Genomic DNA, 21,754 nt, shown 5'->3' with positions numbered 1-21,754 from the left:
AACATATATAAGGCTAAAATCCGTGCATTAAGGGATACTCCTTGCATTCATCTCTCCACATGTCAGAATCTTTACGGGTCGAAGTCTCGGCGCATACGAATTTCTATACATCACATGGAATCATCGCAAAAGCAGAAATCCCCATACATCAAATATTTTCACGATAATGAAGATCAGGTACCTAGTAAGCTCACATCAGAACATAAGCGTCTCACTCGTTACGTAGCATGGTAATATTTTACCTATTCAGAACAATTAGAGGACAACATGTACACACTGTTGTAGACTTGTAGTATACACGTCACCTTATCCCAAAAATTAATTTCTCTGTATCTAGTTTATAAGAGTTATACATTAATCAAGGCCCGCCAATAGACTACTACTTATGGCAGTAAAAAGGGTAGCTCCTCCACTTCTTAAAAATATGGAATTTAAAGAAACCCTTATTGACTGGTGTCTAACGATTGTGTGAACCACATGTCTAGAAACTAATCTAAACCTAACCAGTTCCGTTAATAAGGGGCATCCACAATAAGAATAAAATAAGTCAAATTAAATTAATCAAATGAAGACATTTGAAATATTTTATGTGATTGGCTCCCAAAATCTTTTGGGTTTGTCTCTGAGATCAACCTTTTTCAAATCTCCTTCACTTAAAGATCTATGTCCCTAGAAATTTGTTTTTAGATCTGTTTTAATTTGTCTTTGTAGATCTATATATATATGTATATATCTCTTTTAGGTCCGTTTTTCGATTACTTCTCCATATCTCTCTCTCTTGTTTGTTTGCTATTTTAGGTTTCAAAGGGGTAGTCTTGGTTAATTCTATTAGTTGTCACATGACTCACATGCTCGCAACTACTTATGGCACAACCTTGGAGGTGCTTTTTATATTATACTGTTTGATTTTAATCTCCACTTTTATAGTTTTGCTTCTCATTTTGTAAACCTTTGATTCACTGATAATATTATATTTATAGTTAAAAAAAATTAAGCAAGTGATACTAAGAGCCTAAATTACTTCATCGAAGTTGACTTCAAACCCAATTCTCACACTTTGTTTGTAGAAAAATCATGTGAAGAAGATTAAGACACGAGAGGAAGAAAGACCCAACAGAAATTTATATTACTAAGAAGAAAAAAGAAAATCAAACCTTGATTTTGTTTAGATGGCTTCCTTTCTTGTACTTCTTGTTCCAAAGAATCTTTGTGTGAAGAAGTGATAAAATCATAAAGTAATAAAATTACAAAAATAAAATAGAGTTAGAGGATTAAAGGATGGAATAGACATCCCATGGTGAAAACAAAAAAACTTAGTTGGGCATATATAGACCTGGGGATTGGTATTTAACGATGTTCTAGAAGCTACCAAGATTTGGTCTTATTTCTTTATCATATTATTTTTTATGGGTTTCGATTTTCTTTTTTTGCCTTTCAAGGATTAAGAGAAATTTGTTTGTAGACATTTATCATTTTGCCTTTTAAGAGAAAAGAGAAATTTGAAATCTTTTTATTTGAAGAAAGATTTAGTTCTCTCATCTTCTAAATAAAGAGAAAACAAATATATTCTGAGAGGGGTAATGTTTTCCCTTTCCTCTTATTCTCTTGAATATTTTGACGGGTAAATTGCTATTTTAAACAAATTAAAGTAATTGCTTATGGAGATTTATTGTTAATCTTTCAAAGCAGAAAACAATTTAATAGAGAAATCCTATTTATATTTTTCCTATCTTTGATGAATATAATAAGTATTTAAGTTGTTTGAGATATTATGATGAAATTTTTTCTATTTTTAACTTCCTACAATTAATACGAGGGATGGATTTTAGATCCAAAATCACAGGGTTAATGGGTTTAGAGCCCAAAAATAATAATAAATAGAAAATAACTCCATTGAGAGTAGTTTACATGTCTAACCTCTCTTTCTCTACTACTACCTAACCTATCCCAGGTCAAATAAAATTACCCAAATTAGAAGATACAAATAATCTTTTCAGTTTCAAGAAAATAATTCCTCAATAAGAAGTTTCTTTCTCTACAAAAAGTTGTATTTTCAGTTTAAAGGAATGTTTCCCTCATCTTTTGACCAAAAGAAAATCGATCATAACTCTTTCTTCTTTAGTTCACCAAAAGAAGTCGTAGAGAAAGCTCATTTAAGCTTTTTAGTCTTCACCTAGAGCAAAGCTAGATGAACATGATGCTCAGTGGTTTAAATTTCTTCTTTTACCATATTCTCGTTTTTTTTTCAACGGTAGATTGTTGTCCGTGCATGGTTTTGTTGTTCTTATTCTTAAAGCTAAGACATCAATTTTTTCTTAAAAATAAAAAATCCTTCAAATCTTGTCAAACTAACTTTGAAAAATCCTTGTCTTTTAGTGAAAAAGGATTCGCATTATGTCATCCTTTACGTAATCCTCTAAGTAATTGTACCATCTGCTAAGTTCTATCTTAGGGCGGGAATAATTAGCGAGACGAGTTGAACTTTAACTTTTACTGACTTATTATTTGCCTTTAGCACTTCTTTTCTAATCGAGTTAGAATTCTTGGAAGGGGAACAATTAATGAGGAGTGCTGAAATTTGTTTTGATTAAAATTTTCAAAAGATTTTGTTATTATGTGATTTAAAATTAAAGTATATTTTTTCAATCTTGTGCAGAACTTAGATCTTTTATGTGTAATCTATAAGGAAATAGATCAGATCTTTAGAACACAAAGTTGTGAGGCCACTTATATTGATCATGCATGCATTTAGGACTAAAAATAGAGTATAGTTTACCTTGAAAATTGATCTTTGAGAAAAGTAGATGGAGTAGTTTGGAACCAGATCTGTCACCTCAAGTTTTGCAACAATAAAATGAACCTCTGCAAGCTCAAAATTGATGAAGACCATTTTCTTCATGTGAGAAACTAAACTCATACATCCAAAAAAATCTTATGTGAAATCAAAACTAGACGAACAAATTTTCTAAACAATGCAAAACTATGAGACAGAAGAAGAATACAATGGAAGAAAAACATCAAAGGGAACTATATATGGAGTTGATGATTTCCTAGTATGTACATTCAAATTTACATGTACACATTGTAAGATTCATACCTAAAGGAATGATAGATCTGTAAGATTCTAGTTGTATTTTATCTTTATTTCAACCGGAGTAACATGTGTTGAGTCTTATACTAAAATCTAAATCGTAATATGAACAATAAATATTTAACGTTTTAAAAATTCACGACATAAAAATTCAATCTATAAAAGTAAATAATGGGGAAGATATCGGATATGGCGTGTACTAAAACCTGAATATATGTAAAATAAATATTAGATAGTATGACAAACGACTGTAAGAGGAGAGTATTTTGTGTGGGAAAGAAAGCATGGCATAACCCTAACTTAGGAGAAATATTGTTTTTGTCTGTCTACTACTATTTAAAAATATATAATGAGTATCAGATGTTTATCTTGGCCAAATATTGTCTTAGGCCAGTTGACTGCGAATTGGACCACGTGAGGTGAGGCGCCACGTCGAACAGGACCTACTCATTCTATTTTGGGACCAACCTGAAAATTTTTTGCTGGAATCTTGGAGTCAGACCCCAACGAGTTCAGTTTGAGGCTAAATCATAAATACCGCTAAAATGCATGCACTAAAAGAGTCTTCCACAATCCCTCTCCACATGTCAAAATTCCCTACATGTCAAAATCTCTACGCTTCAAAACCTCGTCAAAATTCCCTACATGTCAAAATCTCTACGCTTCAAAACCTCGTCACATCCAAATTTCCATCACATGGAATAATGGCAAAAGACATAATTCTGCATGCATTAAATATTTTCACGATAATGAGGATCAGGTACTTAGTAAGCTCACATCATAAGATAAGTGTCTCGCTATTATGAGGATAATGTGCGCATATTCTCGAAGTAATTGCATGACAACATGTACAGACTTTTGCAACAGACACGTCACCTTATCCAAAATTTAATTTATGTATTTAATATATAAGAATCATAAGTTACTTGACGACGGCCAAAGGACATTTCAAGACAATAAAATAGGGCAGCTATTCCACTTCTCAAAAAGATCGAATCCAGAACAAACAAACACTTCATCTCCTTTACGCGATTCAAGAATAAATAAGGACGTTGATGAAAAAATAATGGATTAGGACAAACATAATCAAAACCGGTTAATATTTTTATGTTCATCAAAAATAAATTGCAACAAGAAACTTCTTAAGCGTTTGTGATGGTTGTCTTATTTCTTCTTCCTTCTCCTACGGATTTCCCTATTTTTTTTTCTCCCGCCACCTTCGATGTTAATTCTTTTCTTCTTCTTCTTCGTTTTCTTAGTTTTCTTCTTCCCATCCTTCTCTTTCTTCTCCTTGTTTCTCTTCTTACACAAAACACTCCTTATCGATTGGTGCCTAACGGTTGCGTGAACCACATGGGCAGAAACTAATCTTAACCTAAAATTTTCATTTAATATGGGGGTACCCCTATTAAGAATTAAATAAGTCAAATTAAGTCAAGCAAATGAAGTTGTTGGAAGTACTAGCGTCGCGCATAGAATCATTGTTTAAAAGTTTATTAATAATTTTAAAGTTAATGTAGCATCCCGCATATGATATATTTATATACGAGGATATAACTCGTTCCCGCCGAGCACGGACAGTATGTGTCACGTGAGGTGATCCATATGCGCCGCACATTGCAGCAGTGGCGAAGCCAGGATTTTTTTCGATGTGGGGGCACATTTAAGTAAAAAAAATAACAATTTCATATGCTATAAGAGAATGACTTTTATTTATTCATAATAAGGTTTTTGTCTTTGTTATTTTCTTCTGAACAATTACGAGGCTTCTTGAATTGTGATGAAGATTCATTTATAACATTTAGTTTAAAATATCTCTTCATGACTTCTTTGATGTCACGACAAAAAAAAAAAATGAGACTACGGTAGAACACGAATACTAAAGTTTATAACTTCTATATATTTGTTTGTTTCTTATTTAGGTTAAAATTAAGATTTTAGTATATAATGGTAGATTGAAAGGTAAAATAGAAACAACAATTATACAGAATTTAAGAATTTAGGAGTTTTCTCAAAAAAAAAAAAGAGTTAGGGAGTGAAGAAATTTTCTGTTTAATGGTTGCCGGTGGTTAGTGACGTCATAGCCTAATCAGTGCACCGTTAAGGAAGTTGCCTATTGAATGGAGAATAAGAGGTACACCGTTAAGAAAGTTGCATGTTTAATGGTTGGATGGATTTAGTTAAAGTAAACGAAATCTTTTTATAAAAGTGGTGGCCCATGGAATCTTTTAATTAAAACAAAATTGTTACTAATATTGAGCTGGTCTTTTCATTACTGGTTAGCTGATCATAAATTACTCTAGAAGCACCTCCCATTCTCTATAAACTAAAAGAGCCCACATTTGGGTCCGTGGGGGCCTGCGCCCCCACAGTCCCCTATGTGGGCCCGCCCCTGCATTGAAGTTATAGGCGCCCTTCAAAGGCTAAAGTTGTAAGGGATCCATTCGTAAATGGGGCGCCTACAACAATAATATGGGTGCCTTTAAGTCTTTCCAAAGAAAAATTAGGATCTTCGAAAGGATGCTCTTTCTTATAATCTCAACCCTTGGTTGATTTTTAATCAAATCTGAACCCTGAAACTTTGATAGAGTAAATCCTAACAATTAAAGACAAACATAGGAGAGCAAATCTTAGCCATTGGGAGGAGAGGAAAAGACACCCTCCCCCTTATTATATAGATGTTTATACATTACATTAGCGGTTGAACTTTTACTTTTAACAACGCATAATGCAATTCATATAACTATATATATAGATGTTTATATATATATATATATATATATATATATACACACGTATGCTTCGCTTATGGTGCTCGCAACGATATCAGAACCCTATGCGCATATTGGAAAAATATTTTAAATAGGGTTTTCACAATTCCATTTCTAATAGAATGTTGTCTTTAGCAAAAGTAAAGGAGGAATGATCTACGAATGTCGGGCATGATGTATTAGTATTACCCGAGCGAAGTGCACTGTTTTAAGAACAAATGCTCAGTGAATATACGAAATCTTCCCCTTAATGTCCTGAAGCAAGAGAGAGTTAATCAATGAGTAGCCCTTTTTTCTCCCACAAATATATTTTCTACCCATGAATTAATATTTTGAATTCAGTTGCAATTGTTTGTGACACAATAGTTATTTTTTTTTTTTGAACAAATAAACCAAAAATTCTTTCTAATTACGAAAGTTTTTTATTTTGTATCATTACTTTTCTTACTCACATTCTAAGTCGTACGATTACATTTCAAATCGTGTGAACCTAAATATTTAATGTTCTGAATTCAATAGCAATTGTTTAAGAGGCAATGATTTCTTCGGAGGAACAAACCACTAGTTTTTTTTTTAATAACAATTTTTTTGTCTCATTACTCTTGTAACTATCATTTCTAAGTCTTTCGATTACATTAGGATTATTTCCAAATCAAGTGAAACTAAATGTTTAATGTTAAGGTCATTTATATTAGAAATTTTGAGTCTAAGGTACAAAAATGAAAAATCAATAAACACTACAAGACCAAAAAAAACATGAAATGAAAAATAAGTTCAAAAGTGTACTTTTTGGTGGGCCCCATGCTCAAGTCATTTATTTTCTCGCCCTTTTATAAATATATTTTAGGATTATTTCCCATATAGCCCCCAACTTTGTGACCAGCTTCCTGCCTAGCCCCCTACTTTATCAAAAATACCTAGATGGCCCCCTTTTTCAGTAACCGTTATAACTCCGTTAACTAGTCACCACCTCTCTCTCCTCCATCTCATCGCCTCTCTCTGCCACGTCATCTTCTCGCTACCTCATCGTCTTCATCGGCGAAAGTCGCCGGCCGGCAACCTTCAAACATGTATCTCTCTCTTAAAAAAAAGAAATAATTATTCTTCTCTTCTCTCTCTCTCTCTAAACAGATCTAGAATCTTTAAGTCTTTTAATTATGTGGGAAATAATTCTATTGAGATGGGTAGATGATAAAATTGGGTGGGAAGTACATACAAGAGAGAGAAGACAAAGAGATTCTTTTTTAACTGCGACTTTTGGGTCAGTCGATGAATCATAGAGGCAATTGACAAACATTGGGAGTGTATAAGAAGAAAGGGTTTAGATTTTTTTTTTCTAGGTCTTCAACTGCGATTTGATAGGTATCCCGATCGGAGAGTTTGGAGATTGAAATTAAGATCTTTTGTTTAAGCTCAATCATGGCGAAATTGGCAGATAGAGAAGAGAGTGATTTTATTGTTGGAGTTGTGGTTGTTGATGATGATACAGGCGATGATGTTGTGGTTGTTGATGATGATACAGGCGATGATGCTGTGGTTGTCGGCATTGTTGTTGATGATGTTTGTGTTGGATTCAAAGGTTTTGAAGGTCTGGATGATTTAGAAGATTGAGAACTCATCTTTGTAATATATATATAAAGAGAGAGAACATGAGATAGGAGAGAGAGGAAGAAGAAGAACATGGGATAAGGTTGATGATAATGGAAGAAGCTATTTTGAGGTAGTTTCAGGATTTCATCAAGATGTTAGTTTGATGAAAAAACTTCTAGAAATTGAGGAAGAGGAGGTTATTAAGAATGGTTTAATGGTGGGGAGGTTGAGATTAGTGATTTAAATGATGGGTTGGATGAAAATAGGGCAAACGATTCATCCATGTCGATTAGTAATTTTGATCCTAATGATTCATTGAGTATTGCTAGCTATACTGATGGGGAAGACAATTACGGGGGTGATAGTTCTTTCAAGATGACAACACCAATTCGGGAATTTTTTATGCTTGTGAATGTATATTTGGTTCATTTATATAGTTGTCATGTTTCCTATAGTGGTATTATCTTATGTTCAGAAAGAGAAAGAAGAAGAGGGAGAAAAAAAGTTTTTTTTTAATGTTTGAAGGTCGGCGGCCGGAAAATTGGCCGGTCGACGACTTACGCCGGTGAAGACAATTAGGTGGCGAGAAGATGAGGTGGCAGAGAGAGGTGATTAGATGGAGGAAAGAGAGGAGGTGACTAGTTAACGGATTTATAACGATAACTGAAAAAGGGCGCCATCTGGGTGTTTTCTATAAAGTAAGGGGCTAAGTAGGAAGCTGGTCATGAAGTTCGGGGCTATTTGGAAAATAAACCTATATTTTAACTAATTGTAAACTAAAGGTTTCTTGTGGGTGAGTTAATAAATATATTCTTTCCATAAATTTGAAAAGAAAAAATTTATGGTCAAAATTTATTCTCAATATTTATTTCCAAAATTTATAATTGCCAAGACCAACATACCAAATCAGTCGGTCTGGTCCTAAAAAAAAGATTTTCTTCTCTCTTCTCTCTCTTTCTACGTTCTTACAACGTTTATATCTTTACAAACTATGTTGTCTTGAAAATCATTATGAAAATAATACGTATGTTGATTAAATTTTGAATCTTCTTAAAAGATTTATTTAATTCTAACAACATACTTAAATGTAATATTTTTTATCACTTTTTTTCTTAAGAAAATAATTTGAATTTTCCATCACTACAATCTTATTTTCATAAAAAATATAATGTAAACTGATATTTATTTTGCTGACATTTTCAGTATTTTTCTAACATTTTATTGATTTTATTAGCATAATATCCATGGCATATGTTATGAATTAGTTTGAGTAGGTGAATAAAAGTTTGATTATTTATCTAGCAGATTATTGATTCTAACCATATTCTTAGATGTAACAAAATATTAAAAAAAAAATCTAGCATTTTCTTGTTTTAAAAAATACAATTATATATACAATTATATACTTACACTAAAAAGTACTTCTAAGTTTTTAAAACAACATAATAATGTATCATATAATTTCTGACTTACTTACATTATGTTAACCAAATTTTTAACATTTTCTAGCATTTCCTTGATTATCTTGTATTAACTTAAATTAGGACAACAACATTTTAAACATTTTTCTAGAATTTTCTTTATTCTTATTACCTGTAATGCTTTTACATTTTTATGGACAGTTATTCAATCATTGAATGGATTTCAGTGATGCAAATTCTTCTAGTTGTAACCGTAAATAGAAAATAACTATGGCAAATGCATGGGGTCTAATTTTCACCCACGTGGGTCAAGAGTTTGAGGGTGGAGTTCAAGCCTTTGGAGATGCTCTCGATCATTACTTTATCAATACGAAAAAAGCTACATATTTATAAACATCAATCTTGTTTTGAGGCATTTTACTGATTTTAACAACACAATTATATCTTAGAATAATAATTTAATCATGTTTTCATTTCAAAAAAGCATGTAAACTGATATATATTTTGCTAACATTTTCATTATTCTGTTAGCATCTTATTGATTCTACCAGAATAATATGCATTGGTTAAAAAAAATTCATACATTTTCTTGTAGCATTTTTGTGGGTTTTGCATATTTTTTTGCAACTCTACCAACATCTTTTAAACTCTGAAGAATTCATCATATTTTTACAAACGTAACTAAGTTGGATTTAACTACAAAAGAAATATATAGATTTCTCGCAAAGTTTTACATTTTTATTTTTCTACATTGGTGCTTTTGTATCATTTTTAACGTATTTCACGATATTTGTGCTAAAACTTGGAGTAATTAAAATGTATAGAAACTCATAACAAAATAATCTATTACAAGAACTAATAACTTGAAGATTTTGTTCCAATTATCCTTCAATTGGTCTAGTAAAAACCAAGTTAATTCAACCCTCTTCCTTTGCACTTGTATTGTTAAATCTTTGGCTAACATTCCATGTGAAAAATACTTATAGTTAGATTCAACCACAAATTCATCTACGTGTAAAATCACAAACAACCAAATCTTCCACAATCTCGGCAGTAAATTTGTAAAATATATTATTCTTCAAACAAGTAGTTGTAATTTATGGAATCATAAAATCAAAAAAGGTACAAAAATCGAAACGTAAAACTTTACACAAAATCTTGACAGTTCTACTACCAAGTCTTTTGAGAGTAACGTTGTTATGTTTATAAAATATGTTATGTTTTGTCAGAGTTTAGAAAATGTTGGTAAAATTTCTACAATTTAAGCAAAATCAAAGAAGTCTTACAACAAATTTGAGGGTGTTGTCGACTGCATAACCAAACTCGCTCATTTGAAATTACAAAGTGTAAATGATTTTTCGGGTAACTCAGAAAATTATAAAACATAAATATGTTATTAAAATCAAGAAAATTCTATGAGAATATACAAAATTTTTGCAGAATATCAATTACTTTTTATGTAAATTTTCTAAAGAAAACGAGATTGTAGAAAGAGAAATAGTGGGACAAGATCTGAAGGATTTTTTTTAAGAAAAAGATTAATATCCTAACTTTAAGAATAAGAACAACAAAACCATACACGGTGCAACAATCAATCGTTGAAAAAAAAACGAGAATATGGATGGTCAAAGAAGAAATTTAATCTATTGAGCATCATGTTCTTCTAGGTTATTTTTAGGTGAAGACTAAAAAACGTGGATGCTTTTTCTCTAGGTTTTCTCTCGGTCAACTGGAGAAGAGAGAGTAATAGATTTTCTTTGGGTTAAAAGATTATGGAAACATTCATTTAAAAAGAAAAGACAATTTTTTTTAGGGTTGGAAACTTCTTATTGAGGAATTATTTTCATTAAACTGAAAAGATATTTGTATCTTCGTATCTAGGTGATTTTATTTAACCTGGGATAGGTTAGGTAGTGGTAGAAAAAATAGAGGTTAGACATTGTATCGGCCAAAAACAACATTGGGCTTAACAGATACGGAATTTGTGTTAGGCCTTCCTTCTACGCCTGCCTTCATACAACATGAGGTGTGCCCCTCTAGCAACCCAGCTAGCCTAGCAAGGAAACCGATCGAAAGTTCCTCACGAACAAGCCCAACACGCTTAGTAGGCCCAGTTAGTCTGGCGTGCTCGCCCGAGCCCACTCATCTAGCATGACAACCCTTGTCTGACGTGTCAGGCCACTCGGGCTCCGCATGCCCACGCGACCACGTGGCTAGGCAGTTGAGGAATGAGTCCTCTCAATTCCTAGTATTTCGCTATACGTTGGGGTCATGGTAAAAGACCGAGTCTTGCACTACTTTAAAGGGTAGTTGACCACTTCTACTGGCAACAAGCAGACTAAGATGGCAGGCATCGTAGGGCTACGATGCCCTATCGAGAGATCGACGACTACGAAGACACTCTAGTGGGATCCTACTATTCCGGATCTAATAAACCCACACCCATGGGTAGTTATTCTCCTCTAGACTCTATAAGTAGAGGAAATCTTACTCTTGGAAGGACATCTGACTCTCACTCGAAATTACTTGCTTACTCTCTACTTGGCGTTCTAGAAACTATTTTGCTCCGATCACATCAATCATTCACAATTAAAGCTCCGACTAGAATTCATCCATTCCGGTGACATCTTATCTAAGTTAGTCTAAGAGGAGGTTCTGGCCAGAAGTGTCTACGATACCTCACCAGATCTTATTAGAGGCTCTCTGTTCCTCTTCTACCTTTCTAGTCTACTCTACCATCATCAGAAGTCTATGCTGCCATCATCAGAAGTCTACTCTACGGTGACCAGAAGCCTACTCTGCCGTCAAAGTAGTCCAGAAGCTATCCCGACTCATCACTCCGTAGAATCGAGCTCCGGCCACTATACGAGTCGTGCCACCTCCGATGCTACAACGACTCTACTATCATTAGTAACTCTATCTTCGGTTTATTTACATTATTTTATCGAACTAAGTTACTGACTCGACCGTCGGAGGGTCCTTGGCTAACACCATCTTCGGTGCCCTTGGACTTTGATGGGTCATGAAAATGTCCCATCTAAGTCGTTTAATTTAGTCGAGTTAGTTCGTTTCGGGTCTTTATTATAATAAAATGGTTGATTTTCTTGATTAGGTGTGTTTTGTGGAGTTAGGTGTAAAAAATGGTTAAAAACGAGGAAAAGATGCATGAAGGGTATTTTGGTCATTTGGAGTCAAGGACATTCTGGAAATTTGGCCAAGGTCAGTGCGTGGTTGGAAAGTAGAGGTCGAGACGAGTTCGTAGGAGAAAACGGAAGTCAAATCGGAGCCCGGACGAAGGAATAAATCAAGGTCAAAGTTGAGTCAAAAGATGTTGACTGGTGGGACACCTTCGGGCAAGATTCTGGCATGCGGTATACTTCTGGACACGTGGCGCGTCAAAGATAGCATTACATCGAAGTTCCGTACTCCCGCTAAGCAGCGAAACGGAACCTATAGGTGTGATCCGGTGTAGCGCGCTGCAGCTTAACTCGGTAGGCCCGATCCAACGTTTTAATCTTGACCGTTGGGTTCCGCATTTTCAAGATCAACGGCTGCTGAGATTCCCGACCAATTTCTTATGATCCCGTGTAACCGAAGTAACTTAACTCCGTGCACCCGGAAGCAACGTTTTAATCTTAGCCGTTAGCTTCCGCGTGTTGAAGATCCGATGGCTGCTGAGTATCTGCTCGTTGTTCTAATCCCGTGTTACCCGAAGCTTTCTAATTAAGTTGCACCCGGACGCGTGTCCACTCCAGAACCATCCAGATCCGCGTATTGCTTTAATCCGACGGCTACTGTTCCCAAGCTTGCCTCACCCATTCTCCAGCCGACAAGTGTCCCACTCAATCCGGATTTCAAACCCTAGCCGCCGGGGTCACTTGTTAATTTGGCCTTTTTCTCATTTAAACCCTCCCAAATTCCAAAAGTAACCCTTCTTTTACTTTTTCCTACCATTTAACCCAACCAAAACCAAAACCCACCTATAAATAAGTCCCTTTCTCCTCCATTAAACCCTAGACTTCAACAACCCTCTCAAATGGCTTCCTTATCTAATTTCTAAGCCACTTCTCTTTCTATCTTCTAACCCTAACCCTTCTTTTCCCTTCTTTTCCTCTCTTAGCCTCCTTTTCTCTCTACCTCTTCTCAACTAAAAACCCTAGCCACCATTCTTTTCTCTACCACCTTCATCTTTTCTCTAGATTTACTTTCTCCTTCTAATTTCTACTTCTAACCTTCTAATTTCTCCATACCTTCTTCTCTAAAATCTCTTCTTCTTCTACCTCTCTTCTAAATTTCTCTTCTTTTATCTTCTAATAAGCTATTATTTGGAGTTTTGGGCAATATTCTTTGAATACTTGGAGCTTAAATTGGACATCAAAATGGAGATACATGGGAATATGGATTGGGAACATTCTTGGTGATTTCTTTCCATTAATCTTTTGTAATTCCATTTATTTTATGAATTCAATGAATATTATTCTAGATTCCATGAGTAGCTAAATTTTGTATCTAGGGTGTAGAGGAAACCCATATTTGGGCTTATTTTGAGATATGTTATAAATCAATGAATCCTTATTTTGAGCTTCAATGCCTATTGATTGTCATTTCATGTTGATTCTATAACCTTATTATCATTCATGTATTATAATTAGATATTTCATGCTTTTATTGATTTATTAGATGAGATATGCCTTTTAAATCTTGAATGATAGTGTAGGAAATTAGTTTTATATGGTAGTCAATTATACATTCTTGATTTTGAATTGTGTTATTAAAGAATATATTCCGAAATCTAAATAGTTTATTATGTTAGATTTTGAGTTATACATGAGAAAAGGGATTTGTTAATTAATGCATGTTTTAAGTAGTCCATTTATGTGGTGAAATCGAAAACCCTAGATTCTTCTTCTCATCTTGATTTCATTCTTATTAGTCTTTTAGTATTGCTTTCTTTTTAAAATAGTTTCTTAAAAACAAATCAAAATTAATGAAAGGGGGTTTTAATTCGAGATTTAGATAAAATAGCTTATCCTTGGGACGATACTCGATCTTATTTTCAATACTATAACTTGACCCCGTATACTTGCGGGAATAGACCCTATTTTTGGGCCTATCAGACTTCACGGTTCTGTCTTTCTTGTGCAGGTCTACAAGTCACCAATACTCGTCTCCTACCCAGACGTTGGTCTACCAGTAGCCGCTTCCTACTCGGATGTTCGTCTATCCATCTACTTGACTAGCAAATCCAACCTTCTGCCCGTCAACCCGTCTATTTGAAGGCTCGAAGCCTAGTTGCTGGTGCCCACCTAACGATCTCTCTAACCGTGTGACTTTCTACCCGTCTACAGTTTGGCGCCCACCGTGGGGCCCCGACAACAACTATCAAAGACGACCTTTGCAATGGCAGATGACATGGTAGCCTCCCCGATTGACGTTTCAGCCCAGATAGCCGCACTCACAGCCCAAGTGCAGGAGAATGCCTAAAGGTTCAAAGCTCTGGAAGAAGAGAATTCTCTAATGAGAACGGAGAACCAACTACTTCAAGAGAAGATCACTGAGCTCTCTGTACCATGAACAATAGGAATAAGATTCGAGCTCCAGTTACTTCAATGCAACCTTTTACTCCAGAACCAGGAAGCTCTTTCAGCCAACCAACCATGCAATCGACTACCGTCAGTGGTTCTACAACACTCCCAGCAACACAAGTTGTCTTTGCAGCGCCCTTCATGACGCCTTTACCTTCATTCCTGAATTCTGCTCTGCCCTTACATTCTACTCTGCCCTTACACTCTACTACTGCTCCTCTTTTTTCATCTTCAATGTTTACCATTCCCTCCTCCTACACTGTGGTAGGTGGGGCAACCCTTAATTCAGAAGCTGACATTCTAAATTTGCCTTTTATAAGTACTCCTTTGGAGCAGGTTCTGGCTAGGAAACTCGCAGAGATGGAGGCAATGATCACTAGGATCCCTGGAGTTCCAGCCCCACGAAGGAAGATTCTACCCAGAGCTACGCAGACTCGCCTTTCGTCGATGCTATTGCCTTGGTAGAAATCCCTAAGAAGTTTTCATTCCCTAACACGAGAATGTACGATGGAAATTCCGATCCAGATGATTACTTCGCTTCATATAAGCAGAGGATGTTCCCCGCTGCAATACCCAGAGATCTCAGGGAGGCAAGCATGTGCAAGAGTTTCGATTCAAGCCTCGTCGGTCCAGCTTTGCAGTGGTACACGAATCTGCCCAACAATTCGATCGCCTCTTTTGCCCAGCTCACAGACACATTCATAGAGCAGTTCGCCAGTAGCAAAAAACTAGAAAAGTTATCTGGCGATCTCTACCGAGTCCATCAGCGAAGGGGCGAGCCACTCAGAGACTACGTGGGGAGGTTCAATCGAGAGAAGGTGTCGATTCCCTACTGCAACCAAAAGACTTCCGTTGACGCATTCAGAAAAGGCTTACTACCAGAGGGAGAATTATACAAGGAGCTTACTAAATTCAACTGCACTACCATGGAAGATACCTTGGCTCGCGCTTGGGTAGAAATTTTGTGGGAGGAAGACGAAGCCCACTGAAGCAAATATTATTCTTATGATGACAGGAACAGGGACCGTCGCTCTAGACGACCAGATCGGAGAACAGATAGCAGACCAGGGGAGCCCTACCCAACTTCCAGACGTGGCCCCCCTAGGGAGAACAGAAGGCCACTTGACCCTCCATCAGGTCGCCCAACAGAAAAGCCTCAAGGACCCATTCGCACCAGAATTCCAGATTACAACCTAAGCATCGAACCAGTCGAACTAGTAGCAATTATAAAGGGCATGGGAAGTACAGTAAGATGGCCAAGAAAGACAAAGACTCCTAGCGAGAAGAGGGATGCAACCAAGTGGTGCGAGTTCCATGGAGATCGCGACCACAACACTGCAGATTGCATAGCCCTTAGGCTAGAAGTTGCAGAGTTGTTGAAAAGAGGTCACCTTACTGACTTGTTGATAGACAAAGGGAAGAATACCTTGGCACATCGAAACACCCAAGTCAAGGAACTAGAGCAGCTGATTCCTACGAAGACGTGTCTAGTAATCTCAAGAGGTTCTGAAGTGCGTGGAGTCAGCCACTCTGCCGCCAAGAGGAGTGATAGAATTGCAGCCAACCCTCTAGCCCACTCTACAGAAGTCACTCCTCATGCTTACACCAACCAGACAATAAGCTTCGTAGACAATGAAGCCACAGGGCTCGTCAACCCTCATCATGACGCTCTTGTCATCTCTCTTAATATCACAAATGTTTTACTTAAGCGTATTTTAGTCGATAATGGTTTGTCTACTAACGTTCTTTTCTTTAAGGCTTTACAAGGTATGGGTTTAGACGAATCTTGCATCTGTCGACGGTACGTCTCCTGGTAGGGTTCAGTGGAGAGCAAAAGCACAAATTAGGGGAAGTCACCCTTCCCGTCTACGCAGGAGGAATCAACCTCAATACTGTGTTCGTTGTACTAGACTGTCCTTCTGCCTACAACATCATACTTGGCAGACCACAATATGAGGGCAGTACCCTCCACTTTCCACCAAGTGCTCAGGTTCCGAACTCCTTGGGGTGTACAAGAGATCAGGGGGGAGCAGAGCACCTCAAGAAATTACTACAAAAATGCAATGAAAGCGCCAAAGTCGACCTTATAGCAATTACAGAAGGAGATACTCGGTAGCACCGATCCAGACTGCCCAAGCATAGAGGGGTTAGATGAAGTCCAGATCCGCCTAGACTTCTCGGATCATAAAGTGGAGATCGGCTCCAAGCTTAGTCCTACGCTGCGGAGCAAGTTAGTCGAGTTCCTTAATGCCCATCATGATTGCTTCGCCTGGTCTCATGCTGACATGACAGGAATCGACCCCGAGGTAATGGTACACAAATTACAGGTAGATCCTAGCCATCTTTCAGGAAGACAGAAGCGTAGAAAGTTTGCTCCAGAACGCAACAGAGTGATAAATGAGGAAGCCCAGAAGCTGATTGAAGTAGGGTCTATTCGAGAAGTCAATTACCCCGACTGGTTGGCTAACGTTGTCGTGTGAAGAAGAAGATCGGAAAATGGAGAGTTTGTATCGACTTCACCGACCTGAATAAGGCTTGCCCCAAGGATTCGTTCCCGCTACCCCACATCGACATGCTTGTTGATGCTACTACAGGCCACTAACTGCTCAGTTTTATGGACGCCTTCTCTGGGTACAACTAGATACTGATGCACCCGGCAGACCAGGAGAAAACTGCCTTCATCACAGAAAGAGGCATCTTCTGTTACAAGGTCATGCCATTCGGGTTGAAGAACGCAGGGGCAACTTACCAGAGATTGGTAAACAAAATGTTTGCTAGCATGCTGGGGAACACCATGGAAGTCTACATCGACGACATGCTAGTCAAGTCTCTGGTGGCCGACGAACATCTCAAACATCTCGAGAGGGCATTCGACGTGCTAGAAAGGTACAATATGAAACTTAATCCTACTAAGTGTTCCTTCGGTGTTTCTTCAGGGAAGTTCTTGGGCTACATGGTGACTCACAGAGGAGTGGAAGCCAACTCAGACCAGATCCAATCTTTAATAAACATCCCTTCTCCTACACGCATCAAGGACGTGCAGAAGCTGGCTGGTCGAGTAGCAGCCCTTAGTCGTTTTATTTCACGCTTCTCTGAGAAGTGCCACCATTTCTTCTCTACTCTGCGGAAGGCCAAAGAATTTGCATGGACTCCAGCATGCGAAAAGGCACTCCAGCAACTGAAGGAATACCTAACCTCTGCACCCTTACTGTCTAAGCCTCAAGAAGGCGAAAACTTATATGTCTACCTAGCAGTCTCTGAAACGGGAGTAAGTGCAGTACTAGTACAGGAAGAACAAGGTAAGCAACTACCCGTCTATTATGTTAGCAAGTCTCTGCTCGATGCAGAGACACATTATAGCCAACTAGAAAAGCTTGCCTTGCCCTTAGTTATGGCTGCCAGGAAGCTAAGACCTTACTTCCAGTGTCACCCGATGGTTGTAGTTACCACATTTCCATTAAAAAATGTACTTCACAAACCAGAACTATCTGGTGGACTTACCAAGTGGGCAGTCGAGCTAAGCGAGCATGATATATCCTACCAACCTCGTACTGCAATTAAGTCTCAAGTCTTGGCTGACTTTATAGCCGACTTTACACCTGGTACTCTAATTCAAGCCGAGAAGGAGTTGTTGTGTCTTTCAGAGCAGAAAAAGCTGAAATGGACCTTGTCGGTCGACGGCTCCAGCAACATGAATGGAGTTGGACTAGGCATAGTTCTCCAATCCCCTAAGGGAGACCAAATTCAACGGGCCATCAGATGTAAATTCAAAGCTACAAATAATGAAGCAGAGTACGAATCCTTGATCGCTGGACTCGCTCTTGCCAAAGACATGGGCATCCGAAGGATAGAGACAAAGTCTGACTCCCAACTAATAGTCAACCAGACGTAAGGAGCATACCAAGCCACAGATGCCAGGATGACCGCTTACCTACCCAAGGTAAAAGAAATGCTAGCTGACTTCGAAGAAGCTGATATAACACAGGTACCCAGACTGGACAACAGACACGCCGACGCCTTAGCCAATCTAGGCTCGTCAATCCCAGCCAGGTCAAAGCAGTCGATTCCATTGGTCATCCTCCAATGGCCGGCTACATGGAAGAGCTCCACACTCGAAGTAACAACTGTAGACTCCATCGATAACTGGATGACACCCATAATAAGCTACCTGAAAATCGACCAAATACCAGAAAATAAGAATGAGGCACGCAGACTAAGGGCAAAGGCAGCTAGGTTCACTATGTTGGAAGGTCAGTTACTCAAAAGGTCCTATTCTGGACCTTATCTCAAATGTGTCACTCCAGAGGAAGCCAAATACATGCTAGCTGAGCTTCATGAAGAAGAGTGTTGAAATCACTCAGGGGGTCGTAGTCTAGCCAGTCGAGTCCTCACAGTTGGCTACTACTGGCCTACCATGCGAGCAGATTGCATAAATCATGTCAAAAGTTACGATAGTTGTCAGAGGTTTGCCAACTCCTCCCATTTGCCTCCAGAGAAACTCAACTCCATACTCTCACCATGGTCATTCATGAAGTGGGGTATGGACATCGTAGGAAAGCTCCCCACTGCTCCAGGGTAGTGAGTCTATATGTGATGCACCCGAAAAGGTTCCACACCCAAGCGGAGGTATCAAGTAGTAATCCGGCAAAGCCGGGATCGATCCAAGGATGGGAAGGTAGTTTGGATATCGAAGGGTTTTATCTACCGGTTTAGATAATGTTAATTTAGACTACAAATTAAAAGAACAAAGATAAATAGGGGTTTTTGATCGATTAAGTAACAAAAGAAATAACTAAACTTAAACTATTGACTAAATCTAAGAGGGAGGCTAGGGTTTTATTCTAAATATGAGAGGGGTCAGGGATTTGGGAATTCATCTTGAAATGATCATGTGTATGTTTACTTTGGACCGAGTTCAAATTCGAGTTATTCTCGACTCTAAGGTAAGCAACCTAAATATTAGCGTATATCTCATGATGATACCTAGTTAGATGATGACATGTTCAAGTAACATCGAGTCTTCATCGAGAATAATGCCTAACGAATAACTATGATGGATGCATGACATACAACATGAAATGGGCTTAGACATTTAATCGAAAATGAGATGTGTATCAAATTTAAGAATCATACCACAATAAACACACACAATAGCATATCAAGACTTCATCACAAACCCCTAGACAAGAGACTTAGCTACTCATGGATTCATTCTTACATAAGCATTCAATCGGAAGTGAGATCGAGTCTAACATCATGGTCATGGCATAGTACTTGACTTAATTCACTTGTATCTACTAGTAAGAATAAGAAAACATGTAGTAATTAAGAACTAGAGAGATTATTAGACAATATTCAATCACTTATAAGAGTATTCAATCATAGATATATCACAAATATGCAAGAAAGCATGAATTCCTCTTATTTGGTACGTTATTTCCCTAGAAATTAACAACTATGGTAGCTAAGATGACCCTAGAATTAATCAAGATAACTTAAAATAACCCTAGAATGCTCAGGGAAGGATGGGAAAGAAAGAAAAACACAAATGGCCCGAGCAAAAGTGAGAAAAAAATCAATTTGGCCCGGCCAAAACACTTCTGGCAAGGGCCAGCACGTTTGTCCCGTGATGTGCACATTGTGAACTTCGTGCTCTAGATGGGCTCCGTCCCAGCCTCAAGCGTGCTCCAGATGCGCTCCGTAACATGCTCCTGGTCCTTGCTTCCAATGCCCCCAAGTTGTTCGACAAAATGTCCAAGCAAAGTCCGTGCTCAAGTGTGCTCCGTCCCGTGCCTCATGCGTGCTCCGTCCCGTGCTGAAGAAGCTTCTGGACAGAGCTTTCAACGCCCACCAAGTGTTCGAGGAAATGCCCGAGAGGCTCCAAGCGGCTGTTCTTCACTTCCAAGCTCGTTTCTCCTTATTTTTCCTTACTTGGCCGGACCAATGGAGTTCTTGGTAGGGCTAAAGGTTCCTAGGTCCGGCCAAGTTCCTTCCTTCTCTCTCTCTTGTTCTTTTTAAGCTCAAACCCTAATTTCTCCTCTTTTTCCTCTTTCTCTCTCTTTCCCAAGGTAGAAGATGATGAATAGTATTAGACTACTAAAACCCTAGGGTCCCTTGACTTAGTCAATTCATTTAGACTTTGTTGACTTTTATCCATAAAGAGAGGGTGCTCATAAAATCTTCCTTGTCATTCTTCTTTGGACTCTTGGGCTTTGATTTAGAAACCAAGAGGGTGCCTTCATCTTTATCTCTACATCTTCAAATTCTTACAAAGGACTAAAATACCCTCGGACTTCTTTCTTCCATAACTTTCCCGTCCGAACTCGGAATTGACTTTCGTTTTCACCGCCGGACTCGTCATTGCCTCCACTAGTAATTTGATTTGCTTGAAAAAATTTTCTCTCATTTTGGGCACATGAAATGATAGTGACAATTCATTCCCTCTATTTCGATGTACATGTTTAACTCCAAAAATGATACCTAACAAGAAAAATACATAAAATATTTCGATTTACGCTCTCCAAATGTGACATTTTCGTGTCACATCAATATCCCCAAACTTAAACTTTGCTAGTCCTCGAGCAAATAAAACAAAATAAAAGCCTAACTCACTTTCGGAGGCATCCCGGTTGCATTTAGCGTATGCAACAAGCCTTTAAACCCCTAGGTTGCTCCTGGAGGACGAGTGTTGTCTCGTGAGGGTTTCCATAGATGACACCCACAAATATCGAGTCTCATGAGACACAAGGGTCCAAGAGCCCAAAGAAGAATGACAAGGAAGATTTTATGAGCACCCTCTGTTTATGGATCCAAGTCAACAAAGTCTATATGAATTGACTAAGTCAAGGGACGCTAGGGTTTTAGTAGTCTAATATACTATTCACCATCTTCTACCTTGGGAAAGAGAAAGAAAGAGGAAAGAGAGGAAAAATTAAGGTTTGAGCTTAAAAAGAACAAGAGAGAGAGAAGGAAGGAACTTGGCCGGACCTAGGAGCCTTTAGCCCGGCAAAAACTCCATTGTTGTCCTCACCCCTTTCTATGTTTTGAGTCCATGTTAGTGATCACACTCACACATACGAGCGAATCATTCTTGAGTGATTTCATTTTTGGAGTGTATGTCCGTGAGGCCGAAGTCGAGGCGAAATGTACTAACTTAGGAATCAAGGTTTTGTGACTTCGGAGCATAGATGTTGCTCATTATTGTATGACACTTGCACTCTAGGGTAAGGTCATTAGTGAAGAGGTCTTTAGCTTTTACATGAGCTTATTTACTTGATTCATCATGTGTTGACATGC

At 37.8% G+C, this 21,754-nt stretch overlaps 1 protein-coding gene across 1 annotated transcript; it reads left to right on the top strand.

Moving 5' to 3' along the window:
* Positions 1-18,377: 18,377 nt before the first annotated feature.
* Positions 18,378-18,809, top strand: LOC147538148 (uncharacterized). The gene has a single exon (XM_086642961.1). The coding sequence runs from the start codon at positions 18,378-18,380 to the stop codon at positions 18,807-18,809; it is 432 nt and encodes a 143-aa protein (XP_086499087.1).
* The last annotated feature ends 2,945 nt before the right edge of the window (positions 18,810-21,754 follow it).

The sequence above is a fragment of the Eschscholzia californica genome, unplaced genomic scaffold (genome assembly GCF_041429995.1).
Source record: "Eschscholzia californica isolate CP2 unplaced genomic scaffold, dmEscCali1.0.p SCAF_5, whole genome shotgun sequence".
Classification (NCBI taxonomy): Eukaryota; Viridiplantae; Streptophyta; class Magnoliopsida; order Ranunculales; family Papaveraceae; genus Eschscholzia; species Eschscholzia californica.
Note: the sequence above shows the minus strand (reverse complement) of the source record. Positions and strands in the feature narration are given on the sequence as shown.

What these genes read in the sequence shown, in the direction of transcription:
- LOC147538148 (XM_086642961.1), top strand. Translation starts at nt 18,378, where the DNA reads ATGACCGCTTACCTACCCAAGGTAAAAGAAATGCTAGCTGACTTCGAA.